General features: G+C 52.0%; 1 protein-coding gene and 1 long non-coding RNA gene across 5 annotated transcripts; one reads left to right on the forward strand and one right to left on the reverse strand.

Annotated features, from left to right (window-relative positions):
• Positions 1 to 419: 419 nt before the first annotated feature.
• Positions 420 to 8,262, reverse strand: Lhx1 (LIM homeobox 1). The gene is made up of 5 exons (XM_004664540.3): positions 6,541 to 8,262; positions 4,484 to 4,710; positions 4,110 to 4,387; positions 2,644 to 2,809; positions 420 to 2,284 (listed from the first exon to the last, which is right to left on the reverse strand). The coding sequence occupies exons 1-5, from the start codon at positions 6,708 to 6,710 to the stop codon at positions 1,905 to 1,907; spliced, it is 1,221 nt and encodes a 406-aa protein (XP_004664597.1). The 5' UTR covers positions 6,711 to 8,262; the 3' UTR covers positions 420 to 1,904.
• Positions 8,263 to 8,376: 114 nt separating this feature from the next.
• On the forward strand, positions 8,377 to 18,407 carry LOC123463451. 4 transcript variants are annotated; one of them, XR_006638946.1, is made up of 5 exons: positions 8,426 to 8,446; positions 11,879 to 11,932; positions 12,771 to 12,898; positions 16,169 to 16,242; positions 17,160 to 18,407. It is a non-coding gene; the product is annotated as an uncharacterized LOC123463451 (long non-coding RNA). The 4 variants fall into 4 exon arrangements; XR_006638944.1 differs by lacking the exon at positions 8,426 to 8,446 and adding an exon at positions 8,639 to 8,716; XR_006638945.1 differs by lacking the exon at positions 8,426 to 8,446 and adding an exon at positions 8,946 to 9,041.
• Positions 18,408 to 21,891: the final 3,484 nt, after the last annotated feature.

A 21,891-nucleotide genomic window follows, 5' to 3' on the forward strand; every position in this document is an offset into this window, starting at 1 on the left:
TGGATCTCAAGCCCAATCATAGACTGAAGCCACTCATTTTTTAGCCATGGATTTGATTTCTATTTCAGATTCTATATTAACTTATCAGCAAATATCTCTTCAGCTGTATCAGTTAAATCCACGAAATGCAAACCTGTGTTTAATAACAGCGGGGAAGCCAGAGAGGGAAAGCTTGGCTTGCTTTAGCCAAGGGGTTCAGCCACAGCACCATGCCCAGCCACAGTCAAGGTAAAAACAGACTTGTCACCCCAATCCTGCCTCTCTCTCTCTCTCTTCCTCCTGGCTTCTGAGGGTCCACTCAACACCCCATCAGGACTCCCCTTTAGTCGTTAAAAACATCAAATACCACACCAATTATCTAAACATCAGATTTTCTATTTTTATTAAAAACTCACAAATTTATTCAACATGTTTTTTTTTTCATACAGTGAATGGTCTAATATGCACTGGAGGTCACACAAGCTTAGGTTTATTAGAACAATAAAAGACATATGAGAAATTTAATATATAAAGAAAAAGTAGCAGCTGTTGACTGCATATTTGACCATAAAATTTAAATATTTTGGACTTTTATTTTAAAGACACAAAAATAAAACCTGTGTGGGTCTATATAAGTCATATTAACAATTCCATGAATGTTCAACAGGACTAAAAATTAGCAAAGATGTTTTTTTTTAAACCTTGTAACACTATTTTTTTTAACACTTCCTCGGGTTGCTGGTGCCAGGCACCATTACAGTCTTTGTGCTATCATTATTCTATTTGGCAACTGTCTGAATATCATGTTTTCTCTTTGCCTCGTGTAAACAACACCTTTTTACATACTAGCACAGTGAGCCGAAAGCCCTGCAAAGCTGTCAGAACATCTACAGGAAAAAAAAAAAAAAAAGAACAATTTTGGTTGATTGTTCAAAACATTTTGTTTTTGAACAAGAGGTTTCAAAACAGGATATATTAGTAAAACACTGAACTCCTGAATTTAACATCATACGTAAACAGTTGACTGTTTTTAGTTCCATAGTCTTTTTTTTTTAAACTTTTGTGTGTGAAGGTAGAATACTTTTCTTGTACAGCTCATGTTCAAGTCATTTTACTGAGAGGTCTGGCTGGAGGCCATCCTGTGGGGTGCGTGGGTGCGTGCGTGCGTGTGTGTGTGTGTGTGTGTGTGTGCGCGCGTGCGTGTGTAAAAGAGAGATTTGTTGTGAAGGTAGAACAGTTGATATTGAGGGCTTTACACTTAGAATCTTGCAATTTTGGCAAAAACAAAAATCAAAAACCCAGATAGACAAAAATATATAGAGAGAGTCCCACCTGATGCACAGCAGGTCGGTGTTTCTGAAGTTATAGAGTTTGTTGACGTTGTCACTGAACTCTGAGACAACATTAATAAGGGATATGCCAGAGCTAGGACCCTCCCGGCTGGCTGGAGAGCGCCCCTGGCCCACTTCTCTCCCTCCCCCGGCAGTGCGCCTCAGGGCCTCCCTCCCCAGTCTGTTGGCATCGCCCAAGACTGAGCGCCAGCAGTGGGCACGGACTTCGTCGTTCTGCCGGCCAGGGGCACAGACAGGTCCGCAGAGTCTGTCCACGGATCCGGGTCCAGGTGAGAGGTGGGGAGAGCTCTGCATTCCCCTTCCGGAGCCCCAGTTCTGCACTTCGCCCGCCAGTGCGTGAATCCCAGTCCCAACGCGAGGCGGATTTGGATCCTAGTTTATAGCCCCCCCTTTCCCATCCGGTCTCCCCCAAACTGAGAATGGTCCCTCAAGGAGGCCGGAGGAAGAGGAGCGTGAGGCTTACTTTCTGTGTTCTTTTTCCTCCTTTTTTTTATTTTTGTCCTATTTTTGTTTCTTAAATAAAAGTTCATTTCTGTACAACCACAAGCTCCGCAGACCGCGTGAGACCCCCCGCTACCACACGGCCGCCTCGTTCATTTCAGGGGGGTGGGACAGGTGGTTTCCATAGCTGGTCCCACCGTTCACCGAGAGCGACGAGAAGGGTGGGCTGGGTCCGAAAACCTCCGCCGACATGGAATGCAGAGGCCCGGGCAGGCTGGGCTCGGGGCTGGGCGAGTCCCCTGGAGGATGCGCCAAGATGTCGGTGAATCGCTGCGCCTCGCTCGACGGGTGGTGGCCGGGCAGTGGATGATCCAGGCCGCCCAGAGGCGTCCCCGACGGCCCGGACGACGGCACGAAGGGTAGGTCCACTGGCGTCTGGGCCTGCGAGGACGGAGGACCTTGCGGGAAGAAGTCGTAGTTGCCCCCGGGACCGTAGTATTCGCTCTGGTAATCTGCAGGGTGGCGAAGGAAGACCGGGTCAGGGTGGAGGCCAGGGTCGGGAGGGAGGGACGGATCGGGTTGGGAAGACCGCCTGCGGGCATCGGAGGGCGGGCGGCGCAGGGAGACTGGCTCTCCGCAAGGTTCGGGATTCGGGAGGCGACGTGGCGCAACGCCCAGAGCTGCTACCTTACCAGTGCACCCTCCTCCTAGGTGTCGGGAATTTGGCCTTGGGGTCCCAGCAGCACCTATCCAGATTTTCTTCCCACCCTCCGCCCTTCTTCCCTGGACACGCAGCTCTCAACAAAAGTGAGGGGCGCCTCCTCCCGCTTCCAGCGAAGCTAGCCCCGACTTGGCTGCGCGGCACACTCACCTCCGTAAAAGGAGAAGGGTCCGTTGGGGATGAGCTCGCCCGGCTCCAGGCGGTCCACGAGCGGCCGCATCCGGCGCGGGCTGCGAAAAAAGGCGTGGCGCCGGGCGCCCAGTGCGCTTAGCTGTTTCATCCTCCTCTCCTTGGAGCGCCGGTTCTGGAACCAAACCTGAGACACACAAGCGCGGGGTGAGACCACCGAGACCCCTCTGCCCCACGTGTGATGGTACCTAGCTCCTCTCCCCTCCACTGCTCCGCTCGCCCACTTGGCTTCCAGGGACGCAGGCGCGCGCGCTCGGGTGTGGACGCCGCGGTGGGGTTATAGGACTGAGGTCTCAGGACTGGGCAGGGCAGACATTGATGAACCAAGGCCCTCTGGCCCAAGTAGACCAAATTGCCACGTCGAATGCGAAACAGCTGTGCGCAGCCTTATTATTTCTTAACAGTCATACTGTCATCTACATTGTCTCAGGGACTGTACGCACATAAGACAGTGAACCTTTCCAAAACAGTCTCTCTTCCCCCCCCCCCACAAAACTTCCCTTTCGCGGTTCCTTGCAGCCCCCCCACCACCCCATGATAGTGACAGACACACAGCCTCCCCCTCACAGAGGGCAGTGACACCAAAACCCACAATCTCCTTTTAACACCCACACACAATCTTCCAGTGCCAAACATACACTGTCTCTCACCGATAGTGACAGAGCCACAACCCTACAATCATGAGCACAGGTTTGCACAGCCTCCAGAAGAGGCCTCAGAGCCTGCTGAAGGCTGCCTGCAGGGCTGAGCGCCAAGACACAATCACCCTCCCAACCCACAGTCTTACAAAGCCTCCAGGCGCACTGATCCTACACCTAACACTGAGCCAGACTCCTGCTGCCTAAATCACACTCCATCTGGCCTCCTCCCAATGCAGAGGTCCAGCTACCTGCAGATAACCTCACGGCCATATCCCACCGCAGACTGCACCCAGGCAGAGCTGACTTCTCCATAGAACCACCCCCCTTCAATCCAGGATGCCCTCTGTGCTGGGGCTTGTGGGCCAGAGACCCACAAAGTTGGGGTTGTGAACTTAAAGAGGAAGAGCATGAGATCATGTTGTGCAAAAACCAGAGGAACTGATTGTTTGTGGAGCCCTCAGCCACCTTCATGTACCCTTTTAACAAGAGTAGGGTTGGGGCAGGATTTTTTTTTTTTTTTTTTAAGTGGCTGGCTATCAATGTTGTGCTGGGTCAGCGTGCCTTCCTCCAGCCTCAAACCCAGATCCCCATCCTTCCCAGTCCACAGCCAGGGTCACCGTTTTTTTTGGATGGTGAAGAGGAGATTCCTGATGCCCCAAGGTAAAAGGCAGCCTTTCCCAGGCATCCCTAATCACCCTCCGCCCCCTCCAACTTTCTCAGGCTCTGCCTGGGTCTTCTTATTGGCCACGCGGGCCTCTGAGGAACTGAGAGCAGAGGGGCTCTGACCTGGATGACACGCATGTTGAGGCCGGTCTCCTGGGCCAGCTGTTCACGAATGTGTCGGGTGGGCTTGGGCGTAGCTGCAAATGCCGCTTTCAACGTCTCCAGCTGCTTGGCTTTGATGGTGGTGCGAGGTCCTCTGCGCTTGGCGCCTAGGTTCTGGTCGTCATTCTCGTTACTGCCCCCTTCCTTATCGGACACATTGGCACTCTCTGAGTCCTTGGCGTCATCTTGCGATGGGTCTTGGGAATCCGGAGACAAACTTGGGTCACTTCCCGTAGTGGCTGGGGAGAAGGGAAAGAACACGTGAGCAAGGGGCCTGGGTGAGCCTTCCTCCCCCAAGACACCCTGTCCTAGTCAGCTGGGAATCCGGGCCTCACCCGAATGGAGGCTGTTCTCTTTGGCGACACTGCTGTTGCTTAGGTAATCCTCTTTGCAGACGAACTTGTTCTCGTCGATGATGTAGAGCTCCTCGCCGGTGGAAAGCTGCTTGTTACACATCATGCAGGTGAAGCAGTTTAGGTGAAACACTTTGCTCCGAGCTCTCCGCACCAGATCGCTAGGGGAGATGCCCTGCGCGCAGCCCGCACATTTGGTACCAAAACATCTGCATGGGGTGGGCAGAGGTGGACCAGGGGCCAGGAGCACAGGATGAAAATAACCAAAGGAGGAATTTGAGAGAGAGACAGGCAGACAGACAGACACGCAGGACATGGAGGGGGGGTAGAGGAAATACACGGTTAGAGATAGCAGCCCAAGCTGCCCCATAACTCCAGCCTCCTGCCCAGACATTGTCCCCAGGAGGAAACAGCGCCGTGGGAAAAGGTGTCAAAGTGGCTGGGGAAGGGGGATGCGGGCCGAAGCGGGCCTGGGTCCACGTTTTCCAATGAGAGATTCAAAGAAGCCAAATTTGGATTAGAACTCCACATAAATGTACCCAGACTGCCGTGCTCTCTTGCCAGCGTCGCCTCTCCTTCGCCACAAAAGGACCCCGGCTGGGGGTTAACGAGGTCGGATCCCCGTGGTGGGTAAACAAACACCGACGCGGAGAGCCCAGGCGGCGGTTACTTGGGCCGCTGCCACATTCATGCGCAAAGCCTGGCAGATTGGCGCGAGTGGGAGTCGCGGCTGGGCTTTAGATGCCCTGGAGAGCTTTGCTGGGGGGGGGGGCGACGGCAGGCCTAGAGGACCCCGCTATGAGCAAATGTAGTTCGCGGCCCTCCCGCTCTCAGCCAAAGCGCACGAAAGCGCGTCCACCCAGAAGTAGCAGCTTTGCGGAGCGCTCTGCTCCCACTCTCCTCGCGACCCTGCGCCCCGCGTCCTGAAGAGGCTTTGGAGACTGCAGAGTCCTAGGCCTAGGGCGAAGGGGCCCGGGCGGCTTCCTTTCCCCGTATTTGATCTATCACCACAGGCTGAGAGCAGAAACTGAGACCAGGACAACCAAGCAAACTGAGAGATTTAAACGTGCACAGCGAGATTACATTTTGCATTTGAGGCGGTTCTTCTCTTGCTGTGTTTGTGTGCGCAGAGGTGGCAAAATAGCAAGTTTAAGAAATGACTATTAAAGCCTGGTGTGGTGGCGCACATCTTTAATCCCAGCACGGGAGGGGGGGGGAGGCAGAAGTATGAGGATCACTGTGAATTCGAGGCCAGCCTGAGACTACATAGTTAGATTCTAGGTCATTCTGGGCTAGAGCAAAACCCTACCTCAAAATAAAGAGAGAGAGAGAGAGAGAGATTGAGAGAATTTTAAAAAAAGAAAAGAAAGGACAAAATGCCAAAATGCTAAACAGAGGGGAATAGAGACCCGGCTCCAACGAGCAGGGTCTCTCCCTGGAAGATAGCCTGCCCGGCGGGGCAGCAGCTGGGAAGGTTCCTGGGCCCAGGCCAAATCTTGGCCGCTCCAGTGCAGCTCTCCCAGCTCAATGCTTAGAGGCCAATCCGGGTTTGAAGAGACTCCTAGGCGCGCAGAATTGTCCTCAAGGTCGAGCCCTTTTACGGCTGCTATTATGACCCCGGGACATGCACCCAGAAGACTTCGGGTTCCCGCCAAGATCGCTCACCTAAGGAAAAGGAAGTGGCTGGAGCGAGCTCAGCCTGGAGAAAAAGTAAGCCCCCGAGAGAGCGTAGGTCCCGGAGAGCTTGGCTCCCTGGAAGGCACGGATTGGAGTTACACCTCCAGAAGCTTTCCTACCTCTTCCACGAGCCCAGAGATTCCAGGGCCGAGGCGGGCTCAGACCCTTTCTTCCCAGGCACGTGCAGCCAAAGCCCCGGACCGCACACACTTGCCTACACCAAACAAGGTAGCTTATCCCCCGGCCCCCTGCAAGCCGGCTGGTGGAGAGAGTGGAGACTTGTGCGTCCCCTCTATGCGGCCACGGCCTCGGTGACCTCGGATCCGAAGCTAGCCTGGGAGGTGCGGGAGGGCGGTACTCACCGGAAGAAGTCGTTCTTGCAGTACAGCTTGCCTTCCCGGGAGAAGCACTTTTCTGTGAGGTTGCACTTACATTCACAGCACTGCACGCACTTCACGTGCCAGGCCCTGTCCAGCACGTTCAAGAGGAAGCGGTCCAGGATGGGCCTTTTGCAGCCCGCACAGTGCACCATGGTCTTTGGTTTGGTCGGGTGAGGCCCGGAGAGACCAGGACAAGACTCCGAAGACGACCAGCCTGAAAGGCCCAGTTCCTCCAAAAAGAGGAGATACCGGCACACCCCTCTCCGCCCGTGCAACCCCAAACCCGCCCCAGGGAAATCAAGAGAGGGGGAGAAACTCTAAGGCGGCGAGGGACAACCGGGGAGTCCCAGAGCCCCGGGATGGAGCAGCGCCACCTCCGCTTCCCCAGGCAAGGAAGAGCAGTTTCGGGAGGGCAAGAAAGCGGCTCCTCTGCCCAGTGCCCGCGGAGGAGTGAAGGTCACCGGGAACAGAAAGAAATAAATAAGCCGGAGAAGTAGAGGAAGACGCCGCCCGGGTGAGAGCGGGGTTCGGGAAGCGAGGCGCTGGTTTCTCTCCGGCTTGAGGTAGAGCTGTCAGAAGTCAAAGTGCATCTGCTTTTGTTGGGATGTGAAGGCGTGGGTGTGCGTGCCAGGCTTGCCCACCACCGGGGGTTCCTCCTCTTTTTAAAAAAAATGAAATAAAGGGGGGAAAAAAAGGACAGAGAGAGGAAGCTTTGGATCCTAAACTGCCGGCATCTTGCAACGGGGTTGGGACAGTCGCCCCGCGCTGGGCCCTGGGGAGGGGACAGGGGCAGGCCGAGGGGAGGAGGGACGGCTGACAACAGAGTAGATTTTTTGTTGTTGATTGCAGTTGTTGCTTAATTTTCCCTCCTTTCGGAGAAGTGGGTTTTTGTTGTTGTTGGTTTTTTGTTGTTGTTTTTTTTGGTTTTTTTTTTTTTTGATTTTGTGAGTCGAAACCAGAAAGGAACAACTTCGGGGGGATTTCAGCCAGACGCGCGCTCTGTTCCGTTCCGTTCCCCACCGCCCCGGCCCCGTCACCTGGGCCGGTGGCCTGCCAGGCGGCCTTCCGTGTCCTCGGGGCGGCCCTCCCGGGCTCTCGGGCTCCTCCGGGGAGGTTCTCGGCTCTTCACAGCGCCTGGCCCAGCATCCTGGCTTCAGTCACAAGTCGCCGCCGCCTAGGCGCACAGCCCCGCATCGCTCGGCTCCAGCTCCCCCGATGCCCGGCCAGCAGCCCCGCACAGTCGCTCGCTCCACTTTCCTTTTTTTTTTTTCCTCCTTTTTTCCTTCCCCACCTCTTTTCCTCGTTGTTTTGGCAAATGCGGTTTTTCCCCTTTTAAGTCTCCTTCCTTCCCCCCTACCCTTTTTTTTTTTCCTTTCTCTCTCCCCCTTTCCTTTCGCCACGCGAAGAAGAGTCGGGGGGATGGGGCGGCTTGGAGAGCTTTAGGATAAATGTCCTGGCGCAGCGGCTACGGTCAGGCCAGCGGCTGGAATAGTTGCGCGCAGCCCACCGAGGTCGCCTCCCGGGTCTCGGTTGCTCGGTGGCTCTCTCCGGACACGCGTCCCCTCGGTCCCGTGGTCTCCTTGGCCCGGTCTGCCTAACCCCCGGTGCGTCTCTCTCTCTCTCTCCCCAGCTCCAGCGGCTCGGTCACTGCTCCTGGCTGTTGGCTGAGCTCTGGAAGCCCCCTCGCCTTAATGCAGCGCCCGCCGACGTCACGGCGGCCGGCGACCAATCAGCGCCTTGCGGTCCCTCTGTAAACCATTCTGCATCCCCCGGCCGGGGAGAGTGCGGCGAGACCGCGTTTAGAGGATCAGTGGCGGCGGCGGCACCCGCGGCCCCGCGCGGCGCGGGCGACCGGCCACGGAGAGGTACTCGGCCCCCACCTGGGTTGGTAAGGTGTTGGCTTGAATGGGAGGGGCCGGGAATAGGTAACTGGGGGTGATGGGTGAGGAGGGGGGAAATGCCAGAGTTCTACTGGAGGTTAAGGACAATCCCACGGCAAGCCTGGTTAGGTTCGGGGTGCGGCTGGGTCTGGAAGCCCGGGCGGTCCTGGGGGCAACTGTTCCGCTTTTGCAGTTCTCTAGGTATTGGCATCTTCCCCAACCCCTTGCTCCTTTGACCTGGTAGAAAGTCCCGGGGTACGAAGCGAGTCTTTGGAGAGGTAGGGGGCGCTTGGCATCTGAAATCTTCCTCCTCCTTCGGTCCTTTCAGTGTCCCCTCCCTCCCCCAATCCATCCAAAGTCCTCCGGGCCCGGGTGTCCAGGAGGCCTGCGTGTCGGGCTCCTGCCGCGCGCTCTTGGAAAGTTGATTCGGGCGGCTTCCTGGTGGGGGCGGTGGGGAGGAGGGTCGGCCGGAGACGCGCCGCCCGGAAGGGGGGGAAGCAGTGGGTGGGGAAGCGCCTCGGGTGTGGAGCTGCAACTCCGGCGAGAAGTTGTGAGAAAAGTGCGATCCGGAGACTCCTTCTCCAAACAAAAACAAACGACTAGGTGGGAAGCCGCGGGGGTCCCGCAGCCCGGGGGAGGAGGGAGGAGAGGTCTCCCTGGGGCGTCGCCGAGGTGCGCTGCGCGCCGGCTGGCCTCCTCTTTTCTAGGCTTGGGCTAGTACCAATTCCTCCACACTAGCCAACCACACTTTCCCGAGTTTAGTCTTTAAGGAGGTATGCATTTTCTAATTCCTCTTGGGACATGAACACTGGACCACTGCATCGTGCGTGGGGAGGGGGACGGCGGCGGCAGAGCTTCCCAGACGTGGGGTCACATCCTGGCCCTGAGCGCCCGAGCTTCCAAGAATCATTCTAGGTTCCCGGCGCACTCATGTCAACTCTCAAATTCCGTTGAGATCGCACTCTGCCTAGACTTAACCCGCAGTTGTTCTAAAGTAAAAGTTGAAGGAAGAGCTGGGAGGTTCCTTTTGGTCCCCATTTTTAGGGGGATATTCTAGGAAAGCTCACTCATTTAGCCCATATATGGAAGGAATTAAGGGTGGAGGGGGCTGCCCGGTCTAGTTGGTATTTCGGAATAGGTCTTTGGATCATCCTCGCCGATGCACCCGGGGCCCAGAGGACCAAGGGTCCGCTCCTGGCTGTTGGCTGAGCTCTGGAAGCATCTGGAAGTAAACTCAGATCGGCTGGCAGGGATCGGGCTGTACAAATAGAATACCCTCTTCGGACGAACAGGGAAGACACCGCCGCGAATCTTGCTTGCGCTCGGTGACGGGTTTTCTGGGCTTTGTCAACGCCCCCTTTGCTGTCTCCGCGGATACCGTCCTGCAACTCCAAAGCTCTCCAACAGACTCTGCCGGAAAGCTTTCCATTGGACGCCAAAGGCGCCAGGGCCTGCCTTCTGCCTTCTTGGCGTTCTGCCCCCTCCTGGAGTGCCAGGTCTCCAATGCCGTTCTCGCTCCCCCATGCACCTACACACCTGGGCTCGGGTGGAGCAGCTGCAGACCAGGGTGCTGACTGGTTGGCGCTCATCACCCCCTCTACCCGCCCTACTCAGGCCTGGATTTAGGGCTGCGCCTGGTATAGAGCAGGCGGGCTCTGCGGGCTCGGACTTCACTTCGCGCCCATCACTTCTTGGAACAGTCTACTAGTATCCAGTATTTTGACACCCCTGGAGGCGGTAGCATCCTCGAGGTGTGGGGGTGGGGGGGTCCTCGGTTCCCCACACCCGGGGCGCCTTCCTGCCCGCTGTGGAGGTGAAAGACTGGCCCCCAACGCCCCCCACCCCCGACCCCAGCTGTCACTGTGCTAGCTGCTAGCGCCCAGGACTCAACCGCTCCTTTCTGGAATCTATGGAGGTCCCAGTCCCAGGGGGCGAGGCCTCGCCCTAGCTGGGCTCCTTCTCAGGCAAAGCAGAGGGGCCTGGGGGAGGCTGGGTAGGGGAGCGGTTGTGGCCCCGACCTGCGATGGACACCTGGACTCCGCTGTCCGCTTTTTCAGAACCCGAGCCCGCACCTTCCTTCAATAGGCAGGAAGAGATTGCTTTATCAATTTGGGCTGCCAGGGTTTCGAGCTCCAAATGTGGGAGAAAGCGGGTCCCTTCTGGCGGACAGTCCAGCGCGGTACTGGAGTTGGGATGAGGGTTGTGCTTGGGGATCTGCTTGTCCCCGCGTCCAGATGGCACGGTATACAGGTCCGCGGAGCCAACCGGGGCGTCTACAGGGAGTCCAGGAGCGCAATGCAAGGCGTGCCTCTTGGCTCCGGACTCTAGGTTTAAAGTCCAGATTTAACGCTTCTGTGACGGCAGCACAGGAGACTAATGGTTCTTCTTTTCCATTGAGCTTGTATTTTAAAATGCAATCGGTCGTGGAGACACGGAGAAAAAAATTGACCATCTCCAAAGCTATTTCAGCTCAGCTCAGTTCAGCTTTGTATACATACATACATATCTATCTATACATATCTATCTATCTATCTATCTATCTATCTATCTATCTCTATCACCGAAGATTCCCAACCTTTCCTGCTCAAACTCTTACCATAGCCACACTGCCTTCTCAGAGACACAAGAGCTTTCCGACTTTGCATCCATCCAAGTCACACAGACCCGCATCCACTTACCAGGGGTGCCCTGAGCTTCCATTTGGATGCCTGGCCATCACTGAGTAGCCTCAGAAATCTCCCCTACAGGACTCCCAGTGCACCCTATGAAAAGGCCCCAGAGGGTCCAGGAAGTGGCTTCCTTCCATAGTCCACGTTTTCCTCTGAGTAACTCCTTGAAACATCTGAAAGATTCTGCCAGCCCTCCTAGGTGGACTGTTTTCACCCCTGATCCTCCCGAAGTCCCTGAATGACTCCCGCCAAATAGGGACTCTTCTTTCTTAGTCACCATGGGGCTGCTATTTGATCCCAGGATCTTCCCTCCTTGCCCTTCTTGTCCAGTCCACGGTCCCCAGAAAAGAGGGATGAGAGGTAAAAGTAGGCACCTGGGACTGCCCCAGCCTATGAGCCCTTACTCTGTATTGAGCCACAGGAACCAAGGTACCAGCCTGGTAGATGCAGGAAGAGGAAGGAAAGGGTTGGTTGGGCACATCCATCCACAAGCAGCCCTGCATCAAGAACAAACACCGTTCCAACGCGTGAAGACTCAGCATATGTGACCCAGGGGTCTGCTGGGCTGGGGTCTTTCCAATCTGATCGCTGCTTTCTCAAGCCCTCCCTTCCTTTTCCCAGTAACTCCATTCCTGACTCAGTTCAGCTCACCCCACCACTCCCCAAACGTTCTCTTTATATGCATCAGTGCCATAGTTCATATCACTGTCTCTGGTAAGGGGATGGGAGGGGAGACTGATGCACTGTTACTATTTTCGCTCTCCCGCACAGGAGCCCCAAGCATGGGTGCTTGTTCAAGATCTTTTGGTGACTGTACTACCAAAGGTGAGAAGTTGGGGGAGGAGGGCTTGCCACGGGTGCTCCTGGGTGTACTTTGCCCCTGACCACATTTTTCCAAGTGAGAGAGAAGAGAGACAGCAAGGCAGAGAAAGGGCAGCATCCGGCGGGGCGTCATGGTATGTGCCTGGCCATGGTAAACAACGCTGGCTTCCCAGGAGAGCCCGGGGGTGGGGGTGGGGGACCCTGGGCAAGAGGAGAGGGGCGCGTGGAGCTGCAAGGTCGAGTGTGCTGATCTCAGTGCATCAGAGCAGAGACAATCAGTCTGCAAAGAGAGAGGGTGCCCTGGAGGAGAGACTGGAGGAGAGAGAAAGACAAAGGTGAGGACAAAGGGCAGGAAGGAGAATAAGGGCAGGAAAAAGAGAAGGGATGTGGAAAAAGCAAGAAGATATAAAGAGGAAAATTCCCTCAGGAGAAATGCATGGAAGCGTAGACCAAAAGAAACAGCAAGGAAGCCAAGTGTGCTGACTCATGCCTGTAATCCCAGTACTTGGGAAACTGAGGCAGGAGAATTGTCACGGACTCAAGTTCTAGCCATGGCTGCACAGCGAGTTTCCTGTCGGCCTGGGTTAAAGAGAGAGGCTCTGGAATGAAGAAAGAAGGAAGGAAAGAGAAAAGGAGGGAAATCTGGGTTAAAGAGAGAACAGAACATGTCAAGAAAGGAAGAAGGAAAGAGAAAGAAACCAAGTGACAGAAAAGATAGCAGGGAGAGGCTGGGAGCTGAGACTCCCGCAGCTCCCAGTGTGTGTGTGTATGTGTGGGGGGGTGCGTGCTTCTGCTGGGGCCTAAGTGTGCAAGGGCGTGTGACAGACTTGTTTCTGGACAGGAGAAAAGAGGCAGCAGCGTGTTTGGTGGGAGACTCAGCGGCTGTGGAAAAGCCTGTGAGCGGCTCTGGGCAGGAATCCAACAAATAAATAAAACGTCTAAGACGGCGTGACAACGATGTGTATTTGGGTGCGTGCCCGTGTTCCTCTGTTTGAGCACACACTCACACCCGTAAGGAAGACAAACGGGGCTCCTGCCTCAGAGTAATTAATCCTCTTACTAATTGACTCTCTCCCTTTACCTAATGGCGGTGGTCACTGCCGATATCTAGAGAGATATCAAGTGGGGAAGGAGGGAAAGAACCAGAACACCCCAATGCTATGGGATTGAGATTGGGTTTGTTCTAGACTTGGCAGCTCTGGGCTCTTTTTTTCTCATCTACTCCCTCCTTTTTTGGGGGCTGACTTCAGTCCAGATTTGGGCAGCATTAATAAAGGCCTTCTTGGCTTAAGATGACCAGGCCACACACACCGAGGCCCTTCTATGGCCCTGCACTTGGGGAACTCAGTATTTCAGGCTGAAAGCTCCCCCCCCCACACACACATATGACCCACTTGCCACTCTATAGCTCCTCTTTCTTTCTATTCTGCCCCCAGGGTCCAGACCCAGAGTTGCTCCCCTCCTTCTCTTCCAGAACCTGAAATGCTTCCTGCAGTTACTCTCATAGCAGGGCAGATTTGGGATGGGCTGGGAAGCATCCAGGATGGGATGCAAAGAGAAGAGTAGCCAGGGCAAAGGTTTGGAGAAACTTCTAGAGACAAACCTACTGAGACATAGGTTTGAGAGATGGGGAGGCACACAGAACAGATGCCACCTGGCGACTGCAAGACCTCTGGGGACAAAGGAAGAAAAAGGGAGGGAAGTGTCTTGCGCATGGGAGGGCAGGCCGGTGGCCATGCCCCTTGCCTGTGTGAGGGTGAGCGGCCCAGCAGGGGCTCCAGGAGCTGCGCTCAGTCCTCAGGACCCGGAGCTGAGGAGCTGAGTCAGCGAAGGAGAGGATGCTGGACTGCTGGTCTGTCACTTGTCTGCAGAGTTGGCTCTGAGGAAACTGATGCAGCTTCAGGCTGGGCTTTGAGAGGGGAATGTCAACTCTCACCCCTGCGAGGTAGTAGCTTTGCCTGTTGGTCTCCTCAGAGGATAGGTAGATATGGAGATCTATAAGAAAGGAGAGGGGGCCGGGCGTGGTGGCGCATGGCTTTAATCCCAGCATTTGGGAGGCAGAGGTAGGAGGATCGCCGTGAGTTCAAGGCCACCCTGAGACTCCATAGTGAATTCCAGGTCAGTCTGGGCTAGAGTGAGACCCTACCTCAAAAAAAAAAAAAAAAAAAAGAAAAGAAAAAAAGAAAGGAGAGGGGGAGGCAGCTTCCTAGAAAAAAGAACACCCCATTTTTAATTGTCCCTTGGGAACATTTGTACATTTGACCAAAGCAAGTCTCCAAGCATTACCGGCAGAATTTGTTTATAGGGACTGGAGATCCGGGGTGAGTTGGGGATAATGAGGAGACCAGGAAAAATGGCGGGCATATCTGAGAAGCTGAGAAACTTGGTTCTCTTCTCACAGTCGTGGTCACGCTTTAGGGAAGAGCGTGCAAGAAGAATAAAGTTCCAAGGGAAGGAACGAGAAGGGCAAATAGAAGGGCAAATTGGAACAAGAAAGGAAAGAAAGTGAAGAAGAAAGAAAAAGGCAGGGAGGTGGGGAGAGACTATAATAAAAGAGGGTGAAGGCAGCCCCAGGAGGCTGGGCCTCCTCCCAAACCATCCGTCTTCATTGTCTCCGTGTGTGCAAAGGCAACTCTGGCATAAGGAAAAGCCACTATCGGAGCCACGGCTTTATTTTATATCCTATACATCAGGAGGGAGGCAAAGCTTTATTTTCGCCAAGAGACAGATATTTTATTTCTCTCTTACGGTTTTATGTGTGAGAGATGTCAGGTTGCCACAATGGATGGCTAATGCATAGGCAAGAGGAAGCCGTGTTGGCATGCTGTGTGTCATGGGGTCTTGGTGGGGGGGGGGGTGAGCAGGCCTGGGATTTAGGGCTGATGGGACACTCTGGGGGATTTCTGCTAAAACATCTCTCTTCATAAATCCACAAGCGTGGTCAGCTCAACAGGGAGAAGACGGAGTTTTAGAGGGGAAAAGAGTTGGGTTTAGTAATAAACACACAAAGGAACCGCTTACTTTCCAACAGGCCCAGGAAATAGGGGCAGATAGCCCCAAAGAAACACACACAACATTCACAGGAAAGTATGTCCCTGGCAGAATCATATCCATTTAGCTTCTTTCCCACACCCCCCCCAACATTTTATATGCTTTTATTTTCTACCCCTAACTCCCCTTCTCAAGAAATCATTTTTAACCTTCTCAGAGCCTTGGGGAAAAAGATCCATTAATTTGCAAATCATCTGATCTGGGCAAGGATCAAGATGCCTGTTTTTCTCTGCTAAATCTAATGTTTTGCGTGGACACACATGCACACACAAGCCCAGCATGCTGCAGAATCTTCAGGGTTAGGTGCCAGGTTTGAATCCAAGAAGAGCCCCCACCAGCCAACCTGCCCCTAAATTAAGTCTCAGATCCCCAAAGCTCATGACGTTCTTGTTAGGAAAAGAGGGGGTTAGAGAGACAGAGAGGGTTGTGTTTGAATTAACGCCTTCCATTCAGGACTCGGACTTATCATCTAACCTCCTACCAAACCCTCGCCAAGCCATTTCTTACAGAAATAACTTTTATTCACATTTATATCTGCTCTACTGATTGTTTGATGTCTTGGGTCTGTATCTGTCATGGAATAAAAAAAAATCTGGTCATATTCTTGGTCTCGTTTCAGAGGCTCTTAGGCACTATAAAATCCCTCAACAATGAGCAGGGGGACCTGGCCATACAGTCCCCAGCTTTGGAGGAAGCTGTTTAACCTTTCTGGGCCTCAGTTTCCCCATGTGTAATCCGGGGGATTGGGCTAAATGATTGCCGAGGTCCCTTCTGGCCCCAACGTTCTCTGACCGAATGAGATAATGTGTGAAAACACTTTGTAAATGCTAAAGCCTGACGAATGCCAGGGATTATTATTCCGATTCCAATCGGTCCTCTTTTCTCTACATGGATCTTGGCTGTTTAACGCCAGTGAGCGGGCTAAGGAGGGCCGAAGCGAGAAAGCTTAGCGGAGATGAGAAAGCTCTGTGCCGAGGATGGAAAAACCCTGCCCCTCCACACACGTTTTGTCTCTGTGTGCCCCTGAGGCCGGGTGGGCAGGTGGAAGAAGCCTGACTCACTAGGGCCCATTCCGGCCAGTGTGGTAGCAGAGGGTGTGTTTCTTCAAAAGCATCATTTATCTACCAGTGACTGACATTGCAATCTGATGGCAAGACTATTTGCAATTTTTATTTTTATTTTTTCCAGGAAGAAAGGAAAGAGCAAGGTGCAGCCGATTAGCAAGTTAATTATTTCAGTACCCCAAGGGTTCCTGTGTGGTGGTAAGTTGTCCAGCTCGGGTGTAATTTCACAGTCAATGCATTTCTTGGGGAGCACCTGGGGTGCCTGAGTCTGTCTTTTTCTCCATCCACCTGCCTTGTATCGTTCTGACACACCCGGGGAGAGGGGCAAGAGCTGGGATAGGAGTTGGTACAGTACAAGCAGAGGGTGGAAGGGAGTTTATGAGATGCCACCCACCTCGATGCAGCACTTAGTTCCTTTTCTCTTCCTTCTTCATTAAAAAAAAAATCTTTTGTTTAATAAATGTTAATGAGGCAGTTACCGGTAAGTGGGGTGATGTTCCCAGACTTGGCCTGGAGATAAACTGAGGTGGTGGAGCCCTTGCCTCTCACCTCCTCCTGTCCAGCCAGCTCTCCCAAGCTCTATTTGATTTCTCACCTCTGGCCACCACTTGTTCTGTAATAACCTCCTCCAGTTCGAACTCCCCTTGGGGAGGGGAGGGAGGAAGGATTGTGTGGTCAAGGGGACACCTCCCCTCGGAGGATAAGTTGGAGATGTGAACATGAGCCTCTGAATTAACAGCTTCTGCTGCTAGGCTGGCTCCCTGCTCCCAGGCTTGGAGGGCCAGCCCCGTCTTTCCTGAGCTGGGTGAAGGGAGAGCTCTCTAGTTTACTTAAGAGTGGTCCCATCTGCTCAGACTGGCCTTTCATAAGGGGAGGGATTTATGCTGTGTCCTTGTGCGCAGACCTGGGATTTGGCTGAAAACCTTGGGCCTCTGAGAATTACTGAACGCTGAAACGTTCAGCCGTGGTGACAATGCATGATTTTTGTCTGTGTGGACAGGTTGTGTGTGTGTGTGTGTTGGGGAGTGAACACACACTGTGGGGTGCTTTTCGCTGTCCACACTTTGATTCAAACATTACGAAACTTTTCCTTTTTCTTTTCTGTGTTCACCCAGGAGGCAGCCATGGAGAGCCACCTTTCCGACTTCAGCAGCACAAGGATGACACAAGACTCTGGTGCTGGCATTTAGTTGTCCCCACACAGGTTGGCTGATACCCCTGTTAGCAGAGAGGGGCCAGGGACCTTCTGAAAAGACAGTGCCAGCAACCACTTCATTGCTGGTAGCAAAGGGTTTACAGACTGGGCATGAGTCCAGTTGCTGTTCAAATTGGACTTGGCCTCCTTGATCTCATAGCCCAGGAGGTCTGAGTAGAAGGAAAGGTAGTGAGAAAAAGAAATTTCCAGGGAAGGAGGGCATGCAGAGGGAAGAGTTCCCTGGGTCAGTCTTCCCCAAACAAAGCCCATGGATGATAGCACCAGATGTTGGGGAGCAGAGCATGAGGGTTCCGTGTGAGATCTGGGCCTGAATCTTGGGAAAGTTTGGAGAGACCTAAAAGCGCCATTTATTCATCTTCTCCGAAAAGTGATTTCTTTTAAGCGCCCAGTGGCTGGGAAGCTTATACAGAGCTCGTTTCTAGTTCCAGCGTCTTCTTGCTCGCGTCCCAGTTTGGCCTCATAGATGGAGACGTCGCTTTCACAGTTCCTTAGTTTTGCTTTGCCTTGGGTCATTCACAATGGAGCCAGCCTTCCTCCTGGAAGGTGAGCTTGCAGATCTGTGCAGATGAGCCAGCTTGTTCTCATTTGGGTCCCTGCAAGGTTATAGTTTCCCCTTAAATAAGAGAAGCAGGCACCCATTTTTATTAATCTTTTCAGCACCCATTTTTATTAATCTCATCTTCCTACTTCTGAGTGAGTTACTTTGTCAGTCAACCTGAGGGTCTGAGGAAGCTATAAAAATGCTTGCTTTGGTCTCTCTGTTTCACATATTCTGGGGTTTGGACCTGCCTCTGACCGACTGGAAAGAGCAGCCGCATTCCAGAGCTCAGAGCCTGCAGTGTTATCTCTTCTCTCACTCCAAATCCTCACCTCCCTTTATCTCCCTTTGCCACATTTGCAGAGGCTTCCGAGGAGAGTGTAAAGGGATAGGCTTTCACCGGGGCTGGGAAAGCAGAGGCAGGAAGAGGGTTCCAAAGAAGGATAGAGATAGTCGTGATTTTCACATGATGCTCTTCTGGTATACTTGTGTGCTGTGTGTTTATTTCCTATAAATTTCATGTTTGTTTCAGTCATCAACAGTGTATGTGTACATTGTCCAAATGCTTCTCGGCCATAACAGTGTTAAATAAAATTGTAAGAAATGCTACTGGGGCTTTGCATGGGTTATTTAATTCTATCAATGATAAACAATGTTAATGTGCAGCATCTAGCCCGGCACAATATCATGTTTCATTTATATATGCTGAGACATATTTAAGCATGAAAGATATTGTTTTCTGACACATACATTTCCCAGTGATTACTTGGGAGAAGTGTGACAGAAACAGTAGAAGCCTCTCACATAAACCCGCACCAGCATATACACAGATTGCCTGCCTGTCATACAGAGTCATATGGCTGGCCAGACACATGCTTATCTTCCTCTGTGTGCTTTCACCGGTAAGTATCAGTGTGAATTCAACTTCATAGATCTAGGTACATGTACCAATACATGCTTAAGGTACCATCTTAGAATCTCTAATGCATTTACACATATTTTCTCATGCATATACCATGTGAACTGATGCCAACATCAACATGCATATTGAACCACACATAGATCTTCACACAGACATGTAAAAATTCTCACTGCCATGTACTTACTGGTAGGAGGATCTCTGTACTGGCACCTAAGCATTTTTGTGTGTCTGTGTATATCTATACATGAGCACCCCATTCCCTATGCTGATATTCACTCTCACACTCCATCTAGCCCAGGAACAAAGAATTGCCATGGGACCCTGGATGGCTACAGATGTTTGGACAGTTTTTAAACTAGGAACTTTGTGTGCTTTCCCTATATGAATCCTGAGGCCTTAAACACAGGACATTTGGAACACTGTGGTCAAAATGCTAGCCTACTTGGAGAGAGAGTTGGATAGCTGTTCTTGCAGACAGATGCCTCCAAGAGAAATCTTTCATCACACCAAGCATAGTGGCTCATGCCTTTAATCCTAGCACTTGGGAGACCACGGTAGGAAGATCACTGTGAGTTCAAGGCTAGCCTGGGCCACAGAGAGATCTGGGATGGGACATTGGGCTAGAGTGAGATCCTGTCTCAAAAACAAAACAAAACAAACAAACAAACAAAAAACCCAAGGCAGGTGTGGTGGCACATGCCTTTAATCTCAGCACTCGGGAGGCAGAGATGGGAGGATCGCTTTGAGACTACATAGTGAATTCCAGGTCAGCCTGGGCTACAGTGAGACCCTACCTTGAAAAACCAAAACAGAAAAAAGAAAAAAACAATCCCCAAACAATGGCATTGACCACTGGGGAGACTCAAAAACACATCAAAGTGCTGAGAAGAAGTAACTGGAGTGTTCAGCACCAAGTGATACAGCTCTATCTCACCCCTTTATGATCAGGGACCATTGTGGGAAAAATGGCAGAGAGAATGTAAAAGCAAAGGAAGGAAGAAGTGCTTTATAATACTGTCATCCAGACACAAAGTGGCTGTGGCATTCATGCCCTCACAGTGGCTGGTATTACCTACACAAGATCTGCATAATAGGAGGAAAAAAATGATGACATCAAAAAAGACAAGAGATTAGTTGGAAAGAAGGGACTCAGTGGAGGGGGAATAGTGGAAGAAAAAAAGGGAGGGTGGTGTAATTATGATCATGGTCTATTGTCCATATGTATGAATATTGTCAATAAAACGTTTAAAAAATGTAACAAGTGGCTGGAGAGATGGTTCATAGGTTAAAAGTGCTTGCTAGCAAAGCCTGACGGCCTTGGTTCAATTACCCTGTACCCACTTAATGATAGATGAACAAAGCAGCAATGCTTCTGGAATTTGCAGCATTTAGAGGCCCTGTCATGCCTAAACACACTCTCTCTCTCTCTCTCTCTCTCAATCACTGTCTCTCTTGCTCTCTCAAATAAACAAATAAATATTTTTAAAAATCTCTTGGGCTGCAGAAGATGGCTTAGCAGTTAAGGCATTTGCCTGCAAAGCCGAAAGACCCTGGTTCAATTCCCCATGACCCATGTAAGCCAGATGCACAAGGAGGCATATATATCTGGAGTTCATTTGCAGTGGCTGGAGGTCCTGGTGTGTCCATTCTCTCTCACACACTCTCAAATAAATAATCTCTCCTTACACCAGGATCTCACTGTGTAGCCCAGAATATTCTAGGTGCCCTAGAAATAATTATCTTTCTGCCTTAGCCTCCTGAGCACTGGGATTACATGCGTGCACCACCACCCTAGTTTAGTAAATCATCTTTCACTTGCTCATCTCACAAACCTGTCAGAGAGAAACAGAAAGGTCAAGATACCTGGTCTGCTCTTGGTTTTGCTACTGATCAGCTGTATGAGCCTAGATCACCTGCTCTCTGGGCCTCAGTTTCCACATCTTTAAAGTAAAGTGTTGACCTACATGGGTGGTTCTCTTCCCTGGCTGCACAGTGGTATCATCCACAGATGCTCAGACCCCGCCCCCCCCAGACCAGATGAGCACTTCTGGAGGGGATCCACAGCATTATATTTTTTTTTAAGCTATTTTGTTATTTATTTGAAGGCAGGGTTGGAGGTGGAGGAAAGAGAGAGAATGGGCACACAGGGCCTCTTGCCACTTGAGTGAACTACAGATGCATGGGCTACTTTGTGCATCTGGCTTTACATGGGTGCTGGGGATTTGAATTCAGGCCATCAAGCTTTGTAAGCAAGTGCCTTTAACCACTGAGTCATATCTTCAGCATTGTATGTTTTTCAGGAAGCTTCCAGGTTATTCCATGTTCAACCAGGGTTTAGACCTACTGGCCCAGATGATCTCCAAGGCTCTTCTAGACCTAAAACTTTATATGCTGGACCCAAGGATTCTCTACTGACTATTCTAATTTTTTCTTTTGTTTTGTTTTTATTTATTTATCTTAGAAGAGAGAGAGAGAGAAAGAGAGAGAATGGGTTCACCAGAGCCTCCAGCCACTGCAAATGAACTCCAGATACATGCACCACCTTGTGCATCTGGCTTACATGGGTACTGGGGAATCGAGCCTTGAACTGGGGCCCTTAGGCTTCATAGGCTTAACTGCTAAGCCATCTCTCCAGCCCTCTGCTGACTATCCTAGAATCCCTTGTAGAAGGTCATAGTAAGTAGTTAAAATTGGAGCTAGAGGAGATGGCTCAGTACTTGATAAAATACTTGCTGCAAAGCATGAGGACCTGTGTTTGATCCCTAGCACCCTTGTCAAAACCAGTCATGAAGCTGGGCATGGTGGCTCACGCCTTTAATCCCAGCCCTTGGGAGACAGAGGTAGGAGGATTGCCGTGAGTTCAAGGCCACCCTGAGACTACATAGTTAATTAGTTAATTCCAGGTTAGGCTGGGTCACAGTGAGACCCTACCTCAACAAACCAAAAAAAAAAAAGCAGTAATGGAGGCTGGAGAGATGGCTTAGCAGTTAAGGCTCTGGCCTGTGAAGCCCAAGGACACTAGCGTGACTCCCAGGACCCACATAAGCCAGATGCACAAGGCGGTGCATGCATCTGGAGTTCGTTTATAGTGGCTAGAGACGCTGGTGTACCCATTATCTCTACCTCTCTCTCAAGTAAATAAATAAAATATTTTTTCAAAAATCTAGTCTT

The sequence above is a fragment of the Jaculus jaculus genome, chromosome 9 (genome assembly GCF_020740685.1).
Source record: "Jaculus jaculus isolate mJacJac1 chromosome 9, mJacJac1.mat.Y.cur, whole genome shotgun sequence".
Taxonomy (NCBI): Eukaryota; Metazoa; Chordata; class Mammalia; order Rodentia; family Dipodidae; genus Jaculus; species Jaculus jaculus.